Below are 20,676 nucleotides of genomic sequence, written 5' to 3'. Positions count from 1 at the left end.
TTAGGGGCAACATCCAGACCCCAGTGCCTGCAGGACACGCCAATATCCATGTTCCCCATACCCAAGTCCCGATATCCATATCCTCATATCCATGTTCCTCATAGCCCTGTCCCCCCCACAGCCAAGTCCCCATATTCCTGTCCCTATACCCCTCTCCCCCCATACCCCTGTCCACCCCATGTCTCCCCATGTCCCCCCATCGCCCCCCCGCCTCCTCGCAAGCTCCGCCCCCTCCCCGCTCAGGCCCCGCCCCCTCCCCGCGCGACACCCGCTCTTCCGGCGCGGGGCGGGGCTGGCGCGTGCCGCTCCGCCGTCACTTCCGCGCGCGCCCCGCCCCGCCCCGCCCGGCCCCGCCCAGCGCGGCCGGCGCGTGCAGCCGGTTGGCGGCGGATCCGCGCGCGCCCCGCGAGGCAGCGGCACCGCGCGCGCGGCGGGCGGGGTGGGGGGGGAGCGCCGGTCCCGCGCCGGTCCCGCGCCCGCCCCGCCGGCGATGGGGCTGCGCTGAGGCCGCCGGTGAGTGGGGGCCGCGGGGCCGCGGGCACGGCCCGTCAGGTGAGGGAGGGTCCGCGGGGCCTCCAGCGGTGCCCGCGGCCCCCACCGGGTCGCGGCGGGGCCGCTGCTGGGTCGCGGGTCCCGCGGCCGGGGTAGCCCCGCCGCCCGGGGATCGGAGGGGGCGCGGGGCCGGGGCAGGGGAGCGGGCGCCCGGCGAGTCCCGGACACGTGCGCGCCGGCCCGGCTGCCCCGCGCCGCCCCGGGGCCGCCCCGGGCTTTGGGGCTCCCTCCGGGCAGTCTCCAGCCCTCGGGCAGCGCTCCCGTGGCGCTCCCTCCGTGCCCTCAGCCCAGCTCCCGGCGGGGCCCGCGGTCCCGGGCGCCGAGCGCGTTCCGCTGGCCGGGCACACGTCAGCGTGTGCTGCAGTGCCGGGGCCGGTGCGGAATGTCGGTGCTCCTGCACCACAGAAAAACTTTCCCAGCACAGGATGAGGACTCAGTGTGTCTCGTCCTTTTTTCGGCACATGAGTCAATGCGTTCTGCTGCTGCTGACAGAGGTTACCGGGTGCTTTTCTGTCAGCGGAGCTCTGGAGATGGGGATCTCGCACTGCAAGCACCTCTGACAGCCACTGCGTCATCCCAAAGAGGAGGCCTGTTTATGCTTGTTCAGGGGTAAACAGCTAGTGGGTGAATTAAACACTGAGAACTGAAATGGAATTGGTACTTAAGGTGAAGAAGAACTTGATGAGTATCTGCAGTATTGGCTCTAAAAGCTTGCTGCTACCACCAGTGCTCTGGCTTGCCTGCTGGGATCAGTGTGTCCCTGCAGGTGCTGTGGTTGGAAGGCAGTTTTGGAGCCCTTCAAGAAGCTGAGATAACACAGCCTCCAGCAGTGGGAGATGGTGAACTCCAAACTGTTCTAACATGAGTGCTGAGGGTTGTCTGGCCGTGCTGGCTGGTTGCTTCCTCTTTGTTTGACGTTGCTGAGAGTTTTATTCCAGCTTTAGAGTTGGTTAATGTGGTTTTTTTTCAGTGTGCACTCATTAGGACTGTACGGTATTTTCTTAGCAAGGGCAATCAAGGTTACGTTTCATTTAGCCTATTCATTACCCTGACTGTTATTTTTTTTATTGTAGGTGACTCAGACGTTGTATGTATGAGATTTGTCCACACACTGGCTCTTCAGACAGGTTAGGGATGTTTTTCTGCCATCAGTTCCATCGTGTCTGAAATAATTGCTACTTTTACCTTTTCTTAAAGTAAAACTGACTTTTGTACAACACTGTTATGTCCTGTAGAATATTGATTTTCTTGAACCTGTGAAGAAACAGCTTTTTTTTTTAGCATTATTAAATTTACTCTGTGGTATAAGTCAGGCCCTCATAAACTTAATGTCTGTGTGACAGTGTAATGGGTGACAGCAATAGGTCTTTACTGAACATACACTGAAGGGATGTTTCTCTCGGTATGTGGCATGACAGTGAGGGCTACATACTGCTACTCTTGTAAGCTGCTTTTGCTTGTTGCCTAATTACAAATACGTTTTTACAAAGTTTAAAGAAAATATACTGTGTAAACTTTGAGCTCAGCATGGAGCCTTGCAGTGTGAGCACCTAGATCAGCAGGGAAAAACTCATGTGCTCCGAGGTTATCAGCTTGTAAAGTGCTTCAGAAAATGAGTGGGAGAGATCTTGTTAACTTTGTTTTTGGCCAAAGCTGACTATCCATGACACAGGGAGGCAAAAACAGTGAAAGGGATCTGAGCAGTTCTGCAGGCTCTTCTCTCCAGCAGAGGTGCTGGACAGCAGCTGCCACCTTCTTGAATACCTCCCAGGAGCAGTGGTGCCTCCAACAGTGCTTTCTAGACTTTGAGCTCATTATACTCTCAGCCCTTAATTTTTTTGTTGGTTGTCTTCTAGAATCAAGTGCCTATTCCTGTATTTCATTTGTTTCTGCTCTAGGGGGGACTTCATGACTTGGGCAGGCACTAATTCATCCCTAACACGGAGAGGGATGAAACGTCCATGCCCGGTCAGGCAGCTTGCAGTGCCTGGCAAGGGAGTGTGGGGGCTGCTGAGCAGGAAGGGAAATTGCATCACGATGGCTGAGTGATTGAGAAACTTTGTGATTCAGTCCTGTTCTGCTGGTGTCCCATGTGACAGGCATGGTGCATCAGACAAGCTATTTTGCTGTGGTCCTAATAAATTATTTTAAAAAACAAATTAACAAAAAAACCGTATTGATGTGGAACCCTCAGATTAATTTTTCTCGTTTGTCTTGAGGAGGTAGTATCCTCACTGTCTTCTGTGTGGACTATAAAACAGTCAACAAGACACAGATTTTCAGTCATAAGGAAACAAATTCCATTTGTTCTGTGCGAGTAAAATACCTTTTTATTGTTAAAGCCAAGTCCAAGTGGGTTGCCCAGGTCATAGAGGAAATCTGACATGGAAAGGTCAGGTTTTCCTCAAGCATTTTGACCATTGCACCCTTGTTCCTTTTTCTGGGAAGTTTCAGATACGGTTTGCTTTATTTCTGTAAGCAACAGAAATCTGGAACAAGGGATTACTTTGACTTAGCTTGTCCAAGGTCTGTTGTAGAAATTATTACTTCTGGTGTGATAAATGTCTGAGTTTAGTGCTGTGCAGGCCAGGCAGAATGGTTGTAACACTTTCCTTGTTTAATGTCTGTGTGGTATGAACCTGATGGTAACTGGCATGGAGAGAAGAGATTTCATTCCTTTCTTACCTTGTGAAACAAAGTCCTTCAGTTAATTATTCGAATACTTTGAGTTTTGGAAATTAGAAAAAAAAAGTTTCCTTAGATTTAATTTTCTCAGTGCCAAAACAATACCAATGTAATATGAAAATGCTTGTGCAGCGTGTGTTTAAACTCACGTTTCGAATGTCTGCAAGAATTGCGTTGGAGAGCAGAGCTTTTATTTAAGTGCATGCATTTTTGGGGCAGAGATTACTGGTCTCCACAGCATGGCATCTAGTATGGTCAAACCTGCTTTGGGTCTGGAGTTGTGCTGTTGTGCAGATGAGTAGGTTTTGTGTACTTCGAGTGGTGAAAAAAGCCCAACATTCTGACTAGTGCTTGGGTCTCATGTTTAGCATGTGAGAGTTTTCATACAAAACAAATCCTAGTCCAAAAATCCTAATTTCAAAATTAAGCATTGAAAAGAAATGTTTTAAATAACAGTAAAGCTAAAATGTTTCCCTTTCACTGTTACACAATAGGCTAAAAATAGTTTTCATTCATAAAAAAGCTGCTTCCTTTGTTAAATAATCTGTGTAGCAGAGAACGAAAGTTCATTTTCTAGTAAACTGTGATTGTATCATAGCTCCAAGCCTGACACCTTTATTCCTGATTGAAATAAGACTGTAAACTTTAATCTGTCATTGCTGAAAGGCAGGCTTAAATAAAAAAGGATGAGTGATTCACAGTTTCTGTTCAGGAGTTATGGATGTGTCTACACAAGAAGCTGAAGGACTGTATCTTGCTGCTCCTTTTCTAAAATGTACAACTTCAGCACCATCTTTGTGGAGCTCTGTGTGTGGGTTGGGATTGGGAAGGGGTCCTTCTGGCCATGGAATCTAGCAACGTGATCTGAAGTGGTGCAGTGTCAATGGCATTCGTAATCCTATCAGTCTTGCCAGAATTAGCTGCATTTTGCATTCATTCTGTATTTTCATTGTGTATTTCATTTGAAAGAATTTAGCCCTTTTTTTTTTTTTTGTGATTCTGGTTTATTAGAATTGTGGCGTTGCATCGTTCATCTTAAAGCAGCTCTTTGGAAGAGGACCAGGTACTGAAACTGGTAGCAAGTCCATTACTTTTTTTAATTGGATTGAGCTTTTTATGTGGTATTTAAGACTAAAAGACCATCCTTCAAAATCAAAATACCCAACTCTTTATTTTTTGACCTTTAGCAAAGTTATATGAAGGTGATATTTTCAGTTTAGAGGGTACATATAGCAACAAAAATGGGAACTCCTTTAATTTTTATTCTAGCTAGAAGATGTCAAAATGAAAGGTGATAAATGGCAAGGCCTGTGAAATCAAAGCTCTTGATTCTTTTAAAGGGTAGGAGATAGAACAGTGTAATGGAAGGGATTTTGAGAAGCAGAGAAAGTACCAGCTTATATTATGAACTTTTACTGACTTTGGATGCAAGATTGAAATATATATAGGGTGTGAAAGTAGGTCACATTATGAAGAACATGTATAACAGTCTAGTAGAGACAGATATTGCAAAGGCCAAAGTGCAAATGGAATGGCAACTAGCAAGAGGCATAAAAGCCTTTAAAAGTATGTTAACAGTAGGAGGAAGATTGGGAAATGTCTCACTTGGGAGGGTATGTATCTACAGAAGGTGCAGAACATTTGAAGTTCTTAGTGCCTGTTTTGCTTGTCTTCTTTCACACAGTGTCATGCAGGTGCTTAATCTTGTTAATACTTGTGATAAGGTAGTATTTTACACTGCAGTGTACTTCCCCAAGATGTTTCTCTGTCTGCTGGCCCTGATAAGCTGCACTGTACAATTCTCAAAACAGCTCAAAAATATTGTTTAGAAATACTCAGAAGTAGTAGAAGACTGGCAAAGGATGAGTCTTCAAACAGTTACAATGGAAGAGAGATGAGGAAGAGGAGTTGAAATCTGACAGTTTCCTTTGTCAGTCATGAGTTGAGATTAATAAATAAACATTCTATTTTCAAGTGCTTGGAAGATACAGCGGCATGAACTGATCTGTGGGAAAAGTAATTGTATCCAAAGTCTTAGTGTCTTTCTACTGCGAAGCAAAAGGCTCTGTGGCTATGGCAGAGGCAGTGGAGGTTCTGTCTCTTGATTGATTGATTTATTTATTTAATAAGATTTGCCTCATTTTAGTGGTCTCATAAGTAAATGGATGCATGATCTGGGGGTAGATAAACCTATTTGGAGAACTGTAATTAACAATTCGGTGTTAAAATGAGAGGTTATGTTGAAGGGTTCTGTCCTGGGTACAGTTGCCTTTAATGAAAACATCAGTCAGCTGGCTGATTAAATGTACTTATTAAATTCTCGGGACCTATGTGTTGGAGGCCATGATGAGAGTTCAAAATAACCTCAAAAATAGCATGGCATTCAATAGGGACAAATGCAGAGTACTGCACTTAGGCAGGAATTGCCAGCTGTGGAATTGCAGGGTGAGGAATAACTAGTTAGCTACTAGAAAAAGGACCTGGGGGTGTACTGGATCACAAGTTGAACATGAGTCAGTGTCATGCTGTTTGCAGAAAAGGCAAATATCTTCCTGGGATGTTTAAACAGGAGTATTGTCTGAGAGATGTAAAGTTTAAATCCGTTGGCTTTATTTGCTGTTGGTATACAGTCAGTGTGCAGACAGCATCTGTTTTGGATGCCAAAATTCAAGAAGAATTTGGACCACTTGGAAAGAGTTCAGAGTAGAGAAATGAAGTGATCACAGTTCGAGGAAACAACTTCATAAATGTGGAAGAAAATCCAAGTTATTTTGGCAAGAGATGAGGAGTTTAAGGGGAATGCAAGAGATTTCAAGTATTTAAAAGATTTGTAGGAAGGAAATGCTATTTTCAGTGACCGTGATGGGCAGGTTGAAGTGGGATTAAGTTCCATCAGGGAAAACATCGATTAAGCTTTTAACATTTCTCAGAGTAAAAATAGTGCTTGAAGAAGTCTTTTACTGGTGGCCATGAAGAACAGGTTTGTATTGAGAAAGACTGGTATATGGTTTAGGTTGGAGAATAGACTAAACTGACTACTGATGTCCCTTTCATCTCATTATATAAGATTCTAGTTTTAGTTGGCGTCAAGTTTGAGGCAAGGCGGGAGAAATATGCATGATTCCTTTTGTCCATCTCTTGGTTGTACCATTTGAGTTTAGACCTTATAGAGGTTCAAATGGTTAGAACCGTGGTGCTTGTATTGGTTTGGAAACATGTGGTGGTCTGGGTGTTACTGTCTTCTCTTGGATGCTGCCTCTTTCCAACGGAGCAAGTTTTCTTGTGCTGTCAGGATGTTCTACATCTCCATGGTGGAGTTACTGCGTGGTAGCAGTGTGTGTGTGAGTTAAGCATAGCAGAGAGCTGATGAATTTCCATTCATTTTAGTAGTCTTAGTAGCTTCAGATTACTGCTTTACACTCAGGTGATAATTCTATAATGCACAGTTACAGAAGTCCAGCTTTGGCTTTGCAGATCTTTTTGAAGTTCACATGCTTTGGTGTATTCACCAGTACCAGGACCCTAAGTGATGGACCCATTGCAAAGTGGAAGGTCCAACTGTGAGTATAGCCATGCTATTTTATATATTATTATTTTCATGCACTCTTATAATTGGTTTTGATTGTCTGCAGTTGTCTGCATGACAAAACAAAGGATCCAGCTATTCCTTCTATTTCAGCAATTGATTTGTAAGAAAACTGGAGTGTGTGAAAGCACATAATGCTGTGCTTTCATCCCACGTCTCCAGATCAATGAAGAAAAGTACAGTTACCCTTATGAACTCCGCCCTTTAGATCTGTCGTGGTGTTTAACGTCAGCAATAGCAAGAGCTTATCTTCTGGAGGCTACATTTAATGCAGCAGCAGATAGCAGGAGCTGAAAGTTCAGTGACGTGGGTAATGGTTGGCCTCCGATGTGGAGATCATACAGCGTGTGGGCAGTTACATTGCATTACCTGCCTGACTTTACCTTTACCCTGTAATAGTATTTATTGAACTGTATAACTTTTGGGCACAGATTCATTTCCTGAAAAGTCTTATTACTGTTGAATTACTAGAGAATTTTTTCTCTGAGGAGAGGGTTAATTTTTCTTACCTCTGTTTCTCAAACAGGGGGACTATTTTTATCTTAGAGGGTTCTTAACATATCTGCCATTGTCACTAGGTTGTGAAGGCTTGAAGGGTGTAGAATAAAAGCTGCTCAGGCATTTATTGCATGTGAAGTATTGTGGCAGTCATTAATGGTGCTTTAGGAAGCTGACCTCTGTTTTCACCCAACATTTATGAAAAAACAATGCTAATGGGGGAAATCTGAGTCAAGCATCTGGACCAGAGGTATCTAAGAAGAAACTACTTTTGAATATTTGGCTAGACAGTGGTGATATTTCAGTTAGTGAGGTCAATGCTTGAGGAAAAAGCGCTCCTTGATACATTTAATGTACTTGAAACATTTGTCTTGCTTTTAAGAAAGCTAACTTTCCTCCTTACAGCAGAGAAGATGGATATAGTTACATCTCTTAGTACTGTTATAAAAAATTTTGTTGGCTAGGAAAGAAAGAAAAATTCTAAAAAAGGTATTTCAAATGCAGACATAAATAGTGTTCTAGACATGACATGTTAAGGGAGAATTTCTCCTTTAAGGTAAGCCTGTGGGATGAAAGTTAACTATAAGTTGAGTGATAAGCAAAAGCTATTACTTATAGAAGCAGCAAGACTTGAGACCTTTACTGATGGTCATCAGTGCTGAGAAGATTGCAGGAGTTGAAGGGAGATCTTGTATCAGATTTTTGGAGTCTGTTTCTGTTATACAGGAGATGTCTCCCACTGCTGATGCTGTGGAGGTCATTCCCAGGAGGCACAAAAGCACTGCAAAGCATCCTTTAAGTGGAACTATTTGAGGTAATGATGAAATGTATTGTAGTAGGTTGCAGGGAGGTCATTTAATTTCATGGATTGTAGAAGCCCTTCTCCAAAATATAACAGTTTACTAAATCTCTCAAGCTCTTCTGGGTTTGTAGGACTGTTCTGAATGAACTGGGATGTAGTAGCTGGATGGATATGGGCCAAAGTTTACATTGCAGGCACGGAGGCATTGAGTTAAATGTTACAGTCCTGTATATCTGTTCTCTTCTTGTCTTTGTCAACCTTCTCTTCATGGAAGGAAAGAGTGGAACTTTTCCTCCTTGGTTTTCTCATGTTACCTCATATGGTAGTTGTGAGAGTAAATTCGTTATGTTCAGGAGCTGAGCTGTCAGGTTGTATAAATTCCTGTGCATAAGGAAATTGTCTTCTACAGCAGTCTAATCTCTGAATGGACCTGGTCTGCAGATTTTTCTGTTACTTATTTCAGTCACTGTAAATTTGAGATCAAGGCAAATACATTGTAATATGTGACATCTTAAATTTTATTAAATTCTTCTATACAACCTTGTAACTTTTATTTTTTTGTGTTATATGATATTTAGAATTTTAGCAGTTTCTGTCACGCGTAGTATTTTATTGATTGATGGATTGGTTGCACACAAGAACAACTCTTTCCCAGAAGTGTTTTTGATCTAAGTAAAGTGAATGTGCAACATACTTGAGACTCTTTGTAAATTTATTATGACTATTTAAAAAAGTGGTGTTTTCAGAAAACATTAGAAACCCCAGACTCAATGGATAGATTTTCTTATAGAATAAATTTTTAGAAATGAGTACAATTTGGTGCTGTTTCTCTTATTCTAGAAAATACTCTTGTGTGTGCGTTTAGCAGTTACATAGTTGAACTTAACAATCTTTAAGTTTTACATTGTGACTTCAGGAAACTGGAGAAATACTGCTGCTTTGTCTGAGAAGGATTGGCTGAAAGCAGTGAAAGGTATTAAGTCATACTAAGGATGGGAAAGAAAGATGCTAAAGCCGATTGCTTGCTTATGATGAGTATGACTGCATGTGCCTCTGAGGAAACAAAAGTTAAATGTCTAAACTTTAGAGGAAAGTTCATCTCTTGTGATTAGTCTGCTTGTACTTGATGATCTGCCTGAAGGCGAAGAGAAATTTGATTCAAATGTTCTTATGTTAACCTCAAAAATATTTTCCAAGAATTTAGAGGAAGAGGAAAAAAAGTCATTGCCTCCTTTTATTGAGCATCCATACTACAAAAGCAAATATATCCCAGGAAGCAGATACTCTACATCGCACAATAAGGCGGCAGCCACACAGGAAAGGTTGGGCTCTTGGCACAGCCCCTGAGGGGAAATGCTTCCTTGAAAGGACCTATTGTTGCTGGGTCTGGGTCTTCGGACTCCCAGTTCTCCCCTAGAATGGTTGTGGGTCTCTTGGTGCTGGCATGGGGCATGTTTGCCATCTCCATTATCTGGCCATAGTAGTGTTGGTTATTTAATCCGATAGAAGGACCGAGTAAAGTTCACGCCTCGTGTGAGAAAGGAATGTTTTTTTGGAAACAGCTTCAATGCTCAGCTATTGAAAGCTCATGCTGGGTGTAATGGCACCATGCCTTGCCCAAGGTATTTGAAACAGCTTAACTTTCTCTTCCAAGAATAAATAAAACATTTCATTGTCCCAGTTGTCAGTCTGTGAATTCTAACCCAAATGTCTGGAATACTCTTCCAAGAGAGAAAAGAAACAATAAGCATCCAAAATAAATGTATGCTTTGTTGTATTCCCTGACTGTGGGACAGGTCTTCTTTCCCTCATGGCAGCTAGGTAGAAGATCTGGAAACCTGAAAAGGAAACAAGGAAAGACTGTATTTCTGTGAGCTTGAGAGTGGGAACAAGCTTTGGGCAATTTTGGCTTTTGGTGCTTGATTTATCAGTTTAAAATTTTCATTAATGTGAGTAGCTGCTGCCTGAAGTCAGATAAATGAGATACTGGAAAGGTTAGGTGGTAAAATCTTGTGTAATTGTCCTTGAGATGAGCAACAGCTCTCCTAAGTTCTCTTCTAACATATCTTCAACTTGTGCATGTGGTGCTACATTAATAACACATTTCTAAGTGGTCTGAGAATAGTGATGTGAAGACCAGGTAGAAAGTAAGTTTTGAGTATAGTATTGGCTATAGTACTTCGTTATCATGATGAATTGTGTTTATTGTTAGATGTAGAATTATCTTTCCGCAATGTAGCATGTACTCTACTATAAACATTGCAATTGCTATTACAGCCTGCAAAAAATATACTTTACAAAGAATACACTCTACAAATGTAAATACAGTTTTGGTTTGGTGATTGTTGGATACAATGGTCTTCCTTAAGCCTAAACACAGAAACAAAAGCTTGTATTATAACAGAAAGCCCAAGATGGGAAGTGATAAAATAGGTATTGAGTGGAGGGCTTTGTTAAAATTTAGCTGGTGTACTTGTAAAATTTCCATGTATTCATTAAACTATTATGTCATTCTTATTGTTAGAGCTTGGTTAGTTGACTAAAGTGTTAAGCTTTTGTTTGTAGTACAAATTATAACCTTAACTCCTTTCAAAATACATTTGGAGGATTTTTAATCTTCCATAGTTCTTTTAGTTTGTATGTCTTACCCAAGCATCTGTTGTCCATGATGTGGATAACTTTGTATTTAAGGGCTCATCTGCAAGGTACTGGAGAATTGTAAACTGCATCAGCTTCCATTTTTGTAAGGTGCATTTGTCAGGGTTAGGGTACCTCTCAAGGAGAGTATCTCTTGAGTTTGTAATGTTAACCACATGCTTGTAAAAATACAGATACGTTCAAATAATACTGAAAGCTTTACAAATGCGTTTAAACTACACGTGTAAGCTCATGGTAGTACACGTTGAAGTAAATGTGATAACCTTTTGTTTTTTGTGGACACAAAAACATGATAGCCCCAGACCTTTGGCTAAGTTGTATATCACCTGTAGAGGGCTGTGTTTCAGTTTCAAGGTGGTTTTTGGGTGACATGGGTTTTGTGTTTTGGAAACAGGCAAAGAGACTCTCCCACATGGTGTCAGAATTGCCAGGTGGTGTGAGAAGTCTCTAGCATTGTGCTGCAGCTCAGACATACGGATCAGTCCAAGTCCAGACTGTAGCATAATCCCATCTGCCACAAACCATGGTTGTGGTCCTGGGTACAAAGTGGGAGTTGTCACTGCAACAGTGGCACACACCAGAGCAGCAAAAATGCCGAGTGCCGGCACACAGAAGCTCCTTGGAGACTGAGAATCTATAAAAAAGAACTTGGAAACTCATTCTTTTAAGGAGGTCACGAGACTAATGATGAATCCTGATAACACACTGTTTGGTGACGTCATAATGTGCATTTTAGCAGAGCTTTCTTATAGCCTTTTAAATAGACTCTTAGCTTTTTAATTGCAAGTCTATTAAAAATGGTCCTTTTTTCATTCTGAGTGGCTGCAGGTTTTGCCCATCTGTTTCAAAAGCCACCAGTAGAGAAATTTTAGGGAATAGTACATTATTTTTATAGATGCTGAAATAGGATATTTTGGGATATAAAGGAGAAGGACTGGAAAGTAAATATGGGACTTATGTCCAAGACACTGTGGGCAAAAATTTTGTTTTCGTCTCTTGAAAACTTGAAATGTGTTCAAAATTGCTTTTGGGGGATCAATTTTTAGCTTGTGCAGCATATTATATGCTACATTTTGAGAAGAATGTGCTTGTGAATATTTTTTAATCTTCATTTTTTTCTGGTCCTTTCTTTTTCTTAGCCTTGTGTCGTTGTCAATTTATTTATTGTTACAGCACGCTTTAAATGAAGCCAGTGTTTTAGATTCAGCTTTTCAGGTATTGTATGTGGAACTCATTGGCAGTTGGCATGGGCAGGAGCTGCAAGCTCAAGTAGCAATAGCTGATAAGACTTTTCCTTCTATTTTTATAGCTCCACTTAAAAGTGCACTTTTTCTGGAGCGTGTTCTCCTAAGTTATACCTAGAACTTTTTTCCTTGCCTGCTGGCAATTCTGACATGAGGATAAATACTAAAGATGTGTTGAAGGTGGATGTATTGAATGCAGCTTTGCATGGCCAGTGCTGCCAAGTTTGTACAGCCCAGGAGGTCTCATTAAGTAAGATGCAAAAGAGATCTCGGGTCAAGAGCAGATTTTTTTTTTTGTGTCTGCTGAGAAATGTTTCCATGGTGTGGGGGAAAGGTGTTCTTAATCTTTCTGGAATAATTTTGAAGAATTATTTTCATTGCTTTTTACTGCAGTACTTAGATAAGAGATACTGTGTTTTGTATGCATATGGGCATATTATAGCATTCAAATTTGAAATACATTTAATATTCAGAGCATCTTTTGGCATTTGACCTGAGTGCAGAACTGTCTTCCAAAGCACCATTCTCCATGGATGTTTCAAATGGCCCTGTGCAACACCTGATGCACAGCCCTTGTAAGGTGATGTGGAAAGGTGGCTTCTATGTCAGGACAAAAGAATCAGTCTTTTTCAGTCACTTTGGAAAATGAACTGCCATCCTCTTCTGTTAATGGTTGACTGTAGCCCAGGCTGAGTCTTCATCTTTCCCAAGAAGTTGTGTGTAGTTTGAAATGGAATATATTCTCAGAAGATACTTCATTCCTCTCCCTGGCCTGTTATGGCTCTTCTTGCTTGAGTATTTCTTCATGTTTAGTTTCATAACTGCCAGTATGGCAGAGATCGAGCATTAGCTGATGTTTTGTGTACATAAGGCAATTCTCTTATCTCCATTGTAGGTCCATTGCATGAATCCAGAAAACCTTTACTATAATGCTTGGAAAAAGTGGACTATTTGGTAACTGCTTTCAGTGTGTGGGAATCTCATGTAACTAGAACAAGAATAAGCCCTGGTGATAAATATTGCCTTTGTAAGGTCTGTTACCTTGTGAGGTTGATTCCTTATTGGGGTAAAGTGCAGAAATGTTTAATTTCTGCATGACCTAAATAACGTTTGGCTTTCTAGTTTAAAAAAACCCAACTTTTTTCCTGTGTTTTGGCACCTAGTCAGGATACAGTTGAAGATTACTTCCAAAATATTTTTTAATTCAGAAATCTTAAAGGCTTTTATTGGCATTGAGCTATTTAGAAACTTAATTTTCAGCTCCAGAGCTGTAAGGTGTCTCTTAGTGTAGGATGCATTTATTGTAAATAAGTTCTGAAAGAGGAGGTTTAGCCTTTTCAGTAGCCCTTTTGGATCCAGGAGAGCCAGGCAGGTCACTTGCTGAGACAATAGATCAGGATGTCAGTGATATGAATCATGTTTGATCTGCACCAGGATTGTTTTCTAGACAGGTCAGTCAGGGGGTTTTTGTCTTAATTTTCTTCCTGTATTAGTTTACAGTGTTGGCTTTATTTAATGACAGTGATTACATTGAGAGCTGGGTAAGATTTACTCATATTAATCTTTGCACATAGGTGGATTTGAAGTTTGGCCTGTCTCATGCACGTCTCCTGCTTTTTCTGTCTACCTTGCTACGTCTGTGTTTGCCCTTCATGTTCTTGCCAAAGCAGAGCAGGTTGAGCCTTGTCTTGTACAGAAAAGTAACTTCTTTCTGTGATATTCAGGTAGTGACCAACTTTCCTCTCTTAGCTTTGTAGCACTTGATCTCTAAAGGTCGTCTCATTTGGTGTGTCTGCTTCATTTATGCTCTGTGATAAACTGTAAAATGCTGAGAGTGAGAAATGTGTGTATTTCTGCAGTGCCGCCTTTGCCATCGATCAGCTCCTCAAAATGAATGTTGTTGTCTTCACTCACAACCCCTGTAAATACAAGGAAGGGTTTGGTCCAAAGCACACATGCTTTTAGCTGGACAGATAGTATCAGGGCTCGTGCATGGACCTGCAACTGTCTGCAGGCTCCTGGTGAGGCATTTGTCCTTTGAATAGAAGGAGCTGGACCGGGAGGCTGATGCCTGGAAGCACAGCCTCCGCGCCAGCCCGGCCACAGTCTTGCAATTGTTTGGCCACACTGGAGGGAAGAGGAAAAAAAAAAAAGCATTCCAAGCAGTGCCAAATTTTCTTTGATATGTTAATCTTTTGATAACAGTTTGAAAAGCCCTTGGAGACTTTTTTTAGATTTTAGACAAAATAGTTCATTTGTCAGGACTTCCCTTGTAGATAGGGTCTCCGTTATTAAGAACTGCCTCGCTAACTCATGGTAACAAAAGCAAGTGGAGAAGACAGCTGCTGGACTGCTTGGTGGTAAGAGAAACTCTTAGTTATCACAGGATTTTTTACAAATATCTGAAAAGAATAAATAGGGAGTGTTTAAGATACAAATGTGTTAGTTTATTTACTCGTGTATTTTAAGCAGACAGGTGATAACATAGCATAAGCAAATGTAATAACTTGATAATTTTTTGTGAATATCCACACATGGATTTTACTAGACTTCAGCTTTAAAAATTATATTTTAATCTGAGAAACTTGGGTTTTAAATTACCCACTGATTGCAGGAAATATCAAAAGTTTCTTTTGAAGCTGTAGTTTTTCCAGACCTTGAAATTTTTCTCTTGAAATTTCCACTTATAATGAAAAACTGGAAGAATAAACTGATGGCAGCAGTGTGTATATAAATGAGTTAGGGTATTATTATATGTAAGGATTGTGGAATTGGGACAAATGAATAGAACAGAAGGAAGATATCTTTGCTTCGTACCTCCCAAATCAAACTTTAAGGGTAAAATTTGCACTGAAGTAGTTTACTAATTATGCCAACTGTTAGAAAACTGACTTAAGGTAAGCCAATAGTCCTCTGAAAGTGTTACTTGCAGAACTCTTTAGATGTACTGATCGAGACTTGCCGTGGTGTTTTTAGAACAATTTCTTTAATAGACATGCCATAAAGTCACTTGTATCTTTTATACTGTTGCTACAAATATAAATATTTGCCTATATAAATATGCCTATAAATATTTTGGTAAAATTGCTTGGTATCTTGGTTGTTTAGTCAGGATAGAACAACAAATACCTATTGGTGTAGTAATTCAGAAAAGGTGCACCATTTTCTTCACTCTAGGGGATGCATTTAGTTTTAGGCTCTGTACACTGCTGTAATTTCTTCAGTGGTCCAATTTGTGATTTACTTTAGCTCCAAAATAGTATCAAATCTGAAGCTGCAGATGCTGTCCTACTCACAGCTTCATACTCTTTAGGATGGAGACAAATAGGAAATGCTGTTTAACTTCGTTTTGATGTACTGTATTTTGCAAAGTTGCAGATTTACTGCTTAAGCTTGTGACTCAAATGTATGCTCTTAGAAGTACTTGCAGTTCAGACACTGTTCACCTGATCTCTAGACCATATGTTAAATTTATATAAGTCCCTAAGTTGTTCTAAAACGTTAGAAATGATTTCATTCTCTTGATCTTGGTGGCAAGCAGCATTTCTTTTACAAACATTTTTGATATTTCCTATCTCTGTCTCTCGAGTATGCTTAGCTATACAATAGCTCCATAAGTAAAAATTATGTGAATGGAGTGACAGTAACTTTCACCATTTCCATTGGTTTTAGCCCCTCTTTTTTAAAGGTTTCTATTTTCAGTTTGTTAAAGGGGGAGAGGATTTCTCCAGCTATTCACTCCAGGGAACTTGGACTGGAGAGAAATTGAGCAGCAGTGTATACTGTGCATCAGAGACACATTATATTTGGATATTCCTATGTCCATGTTGCTTATTGCAAGTGGATTTCAACCTCACTTCAATTTGAGTACTAGTAAAATATCATACTCTGTCATGGTCTGAAAAGTCCAAGGCTCATATTTAAATCGTTGATTAAAGATTTAAATGTTTAATTTTTCCCCCATATTATAGAAGAAAGTAAAGATAAGAAGCAGATTGCTGAAGTCTTTTCTGAATTGGTGACATTCCTTCAGCCTGAAGTCACCAAAGGAGGGCAGCCCTGTGGAGTCCCTGTGGTGGTGTTCAACCCCAATTTTCAGCAGGGCAGTGAGAGACAAACAAAGCAGTTACCTGTTTGAACTCTTGATGATGAGCTTGTGCTGATGGTGTGCTGGAAGGGATACAATTGGAGAAAGAGTGCTGTTCTTCGTTGTGGAAATTATTTTCATGACCCATCAACTAAGAAAATATCTCTAATGTTTTCTACATATAAAGATTAGAATCTGAGTTTAATTTGGAAAATTACTGGCAGTATGTGCAATGTTGAGAATGTGTGTGTTAGTTGAAGGTTGCTCAGTAGATGAGTATAAAATAATGCAGATGGAGCTAATGATGCGAGTCAGAAATAGCCTCCTAATGCTCCTCATGGATTCCCTGTTTGATTCTACCCAGGTGTTCATAGAACTCATTGAATCACAGGAATTATTGCTGGTGTTCTCAGTGCTGAGATTTCCCCTTGTGCTTCTTCAGACCCACAACTTGATGCTCCTTCATTGTACTGGAACAGCCCCAAATGAAGGCAACTGCACTTCTCTCTTGTGCTGCCGTGGTGTTCCATAATGTGCCTGTGCTGATGTGTTGGCCATATGGAAATTCCAGTTGAGATCAATTGATCTGAAATCTGTTTGCAGATATTTTGCTCACTGGTGCTTTCCTGTATCAAGTTGTTGCTCGGTGTGTCTGTCAAGTTGGAGTGTTGCCTGCAGGCATTGTTTTTGGTGTTACCATATATTATAGGGGGAAAGTGCATGTTTGTTTAAGAGCACATTAGTTCAAGTATGATTAATCTAATAATTCTCTTCTGGAACTATGAACTCTATTAGAAGTATAATTCTGTAAATACACAGAACTTTTTTTGGCTGCGTGACTTCTTGATTGAAAATGTGATTTTATGGTGTACATAAAATTTTTTTATGTGATTAATTCAAAGATTGTCCTCAGGAGCTTTCTTAGCAATCCCGTGTAGATTTAGGACAGATTTTTAACTGGTTTCATATATACCTATATCTTTCCCAGAATAAAAAGCTGCTTAGTGAAGAAAAGGGGCAATTTAAGCAAAAGTGTGGTTTAGAATTTGCATGACTTGTGTGGTTTAATTTCCAAATAAATCTGCAGTAAGATTATAGATTACTGTTGGAATAGCAATAGAAAATTTTCAGTTTAATAAGGCAAGAAACAAGTGAGCTGGTGTTTCTATCAAACGAGACAGTTGTTGCCAAGTTAGCTTCCTTCCATTCAGAACAAAATGCCAACTGTATCAAGCACTCAATTTATGAAGTGCTGAGCTGCTTCTCACCTGAGACTGAGCTCTGTGTCGTGATGCACTTCTCTGCTTTGAGCGTGTGTTTCTTCTACTAGGACCTTATTCAACAGTGGGAGTGGATTTCTGAGGAGACCTAGATTTGGGCAGCGAAAGAAACCTTTTCTGTTGGGTTCCTGCTTCATTTGTAGGGTTAACTGGAAAGGAGGTGGTAGGTTGCAGAAAACACGTGAGGATGTGATGATGTTGATAAACTGCAGGAGTTGGGAGGAAGGACCCCTTGAAGTTGGCACTGCTGATGAACGTAAGTGCGTGGATCTGAGGGCTGGAGTTGAGGAGACCTGACTTGGAGTCTGGTGATTTGGTTTGTGAAAATGTTGGGGAGTTAACGACAGCAAATAAGTTGGTAATGGTTGTGCTACCTAATACTAATAACAGCCTGAAAAAGCACAATTACAATAACTACTTGTGCTATGACTTAATACTTGAGGACTGGTTACATGCTGTGATAATAAGTGCTGTTTTCTGAGAGATTTATGTAAGTGCAGTAAATAAAATCAAAGGCTGTACCATGTCAGTGTAGAGAATTATAGTTAATCCGTGTCTTGGCAGGTGAGCACTGGCTGTTCAGTGGTTTTAACTGTGGTAGTTGGTCCTGTGGAAATATGATATGGGTGCATTAATTAGACATTGTACACAATTATCAGGACAGGGGTGCCCAAATGAAGGTTAGATGCAGTTTTAATTTCAAAAATGTACCTTTTTGACATGGTACTTTTGATTTTACTTGTTTATGTGATGCTGAAAATTGTGATGAGCCTCACAGTATGGTGTAGCCTTTGTAGTTTTCCCCTATTGCAATAAGGATCTCTGTGGCCTATATTCTTCTTGTAGACAGCTTCATATTTTTTCATATCTTTCCCTATTCATGAAACTTGTGATTATAATCTGTCCTCAAAGCACCTCAAGATCAGCAACTGTGAGAGATTTACAAAGAGAAATGAACCTTTTGATACAAATTGAATACTGAAAGAAGGGGAAAGACTGACCATTGAGCATGTCCTGATTTAGAAATACTAAGCTGGGGACCAAACCTTTTTTAGCACGTACCTATTTTTCTGCTCGGATGAGAAATGCACATCTCAGGGGTACAGTACCTTTCCTCTCGAAGGATAGCCCAGCTTCTGAAAGCATCTGATTGGTGCTATTACATATAGAGTGATATAAATGTGTAATATTGACCTACTTTTAAGATTTTTTTTACAAGTTTAATTTACATTTCCCTCATGAAGCTTGTAGAATGTACCAAAAACTGCTTACTACGTGTAGAATGTTAGTGAAATTGATACAAGCTTCCTCCCCCTATTTCCAAGCCTGCTGTTTCTGCAGTATTTCACTTATATTCATCCTGTGTTCAATTTTAAAGCTTTATAGAGCTTCTTGGATCATTACTTCTGGAAACTAGTAACAGTGCAAATTTAAGATCTGTATTAATATTTGGCAGTGTTTTATATATGTGTATGCACTTACAGAAAGTTAACTTGAAACAACCTCAAACTTAGGAATAAAATCAGTGATGTTGCATCAATTTTTAATTCTTTTGTTGTTGAAGGTCTTCCATATCTCAAGTTGAGAAGTTCCATATCATACTAAACATGGAGAAAGAAGAAAAGAAATATGTCAATAAAGCAGAGGAAGATGAGATGGTAATGAATTCTGTACATCTATTTTTATACAATGAAAGAAACGCATTTTCAGAGTTTTCTGTCTAAAGTGGGCATATTACATCAGGAAATGGACTGTCTCAGTATAAATAATTTATCAATTTTATAAGGTTATCTGTGATAATATTTTTTGTTATTAAGAAATCTAGTCTTAGGATAGGACAGGTTTTTGTTGAAAGGCTTTGCAAAGGTTTTGGATGCTGGTTGAGGTCACTAGTCCAATAGATAACACATTTTGGTACTTAACATTTCTTCTTTAAAATGAAAATGGAAAAGAAGTGGGTCGTGGGGTTTTTTGGTGGTGGTTGGTTGGTTTTGTTTGTTTGTTTGTTTTTTTAATCTCCAAATCCTGGAGCTTTTTTCTTATCATTTAAAACAGGCTAATGCTTCATAACATGACTGTACTTTGCATACTCTTGCATATTTTTAATTATGCAGATAAGACCCACTTCTGAGCACCTGACAAGAACTTTTGTGGGTATTTGGTAGCATGTAAACTTTGCTTCCTACTGGAGCGGTGATACCTCTTACCGTTTGTCCTGGAAGATGCAGCAATAGGCTTTGACAGGAAAATACCAGAAGCTGACTTTTAAATTTCTAGTCCATTTGAGTATATAGGGATTATTTTTTTTTTTTTTTTAAGAAATGATAGGTTTCTGTGAATTAGAGTCTTTATTCCATCCTTGTGCACACAGCTGGGAAAAGCTGCTCTTCACCAGACAGCTCTAATACAGAGAGTAGGCAAATACATCGTAAACAGGAGATGCTTATGGCCTGATCACTCAAATAATTGCTTTTTGGAGGAAATAATTTAATTTTGCTCTAAAAAGAGGCATTAACTTCTCCCACTGTCTTTCACCCTCCTATTTTTATTGCTAAGAATTGTTTTGGGGGTAACAGAGAATGGGGTTTCTCTCTGCTTTTTTGTCAGCTGAGAAGGTGGCAAAACAAATTTTTTGAAAAGCCTTTTGTTAGGGAAGGAGTTTAAACAACTTCTAATACTGTTTAATGAAAAGTAAAAAAAAAATTTGCAAAAAAGTTGATGTCAGTGTGAACAATGGGTGGGACTCAATGGGAAACTTCATTGCCCTTTTACAGCAGGAAATATAATCTAATGATGTAATGTGAAACTCAGGAATGTAACACAGCATCCAGTAAGTCACTAAATTATTTTCTTTTCCTGGCTGTCATCAAGTTAAGTTGGTGCTTGCACACTGAATACTTTGAGTTTTTTTAGTGGGAGAAGAGGATTTTTGTAGCTGGTGAAAGTTACAGAACCTTTGAGTGTGACTTGCAGTTTATAATGTAGCATTTCTTGTTAAATGGTAGGCAAAATAAACCACTAAAAATAGTGTTTGATAAATGTATTTACAGGTTTGTTTAGAAAGTATGAAATTCAGCCTGCAGCAGTAATTAAAAAGTGTATATGATAGCTAATCAAATGCTAATGTTGTAAAATCAGCATTTGACAAAACCACATGCTTTTGCTCTTAAATGCTTAGTGACCTGTGCTGTGTCATAGTCAAACATGTCGTTCACTGAGAGTTAAGGCAGGTTGTGTTGCAGCCTCAGTCCTTAGGGAACAGTGCAGAGGAGCCAGGTCCCGCA

General features: G+C 40.2%; 1 protein-coding gene across 6 annotated transcripts in view; it reads left to right on the top strand.

Annotated features, from left to right (window-relative positions):
- Positions 1-375: 375 nt before the first annotated feature.
- ATP13A3 (ATPase 13A3) overlaps positions 376-20,676 on the top strand; it is a 52,883-nt gene continuing 32,582 nt past the window's right edge. For 2 of the 6 annotated variants that reach the window (XM_064666272.1, XM_064666277.1), the window contains exons 1-3: positions 376-513; positions 1,626-1,679; positions 18,957-19,050. In XM_064666272.1, the coding sequence (XP_064522342.1) occupies positions 1,642-1,679; positions 18,957-19,050 (132 nt within the window). In that variant the 5' untranslated portion in view covers positions 376-513; positions 1,626-1,641. Of the gene's footprint in view, positions 514-533; positions 553-1,520; positions 1,680-18,956; positions 19,051-20,676 lie in introns of those variants that run through there. The other 4 variants (XM_064666274.1, XM_064666275.1, XM_064666276.1 and 1 more) reach the window with 4 other exon arrangements.

Source organism: Pseudopipra pipra, chromosome 10, assembly GCF_036250125.1.
Source record: "Pseudopipra pipra isolate bDixPip1 chromosome 10, bDixPip1.hap1, whole genome shotgun sequence".
Taxonomy (NCBI): domain Eukaryota; kingdom Metazoa; phylum Chordata; class Aves; order Passeriformes; family Pipridae; genus Pseudopipra; species Pseudopipra pipra.
Note: the sequence above shows the minus strand (reverse complement) of the source record. Positions and strands in the feature narration are given on the sequence as shown.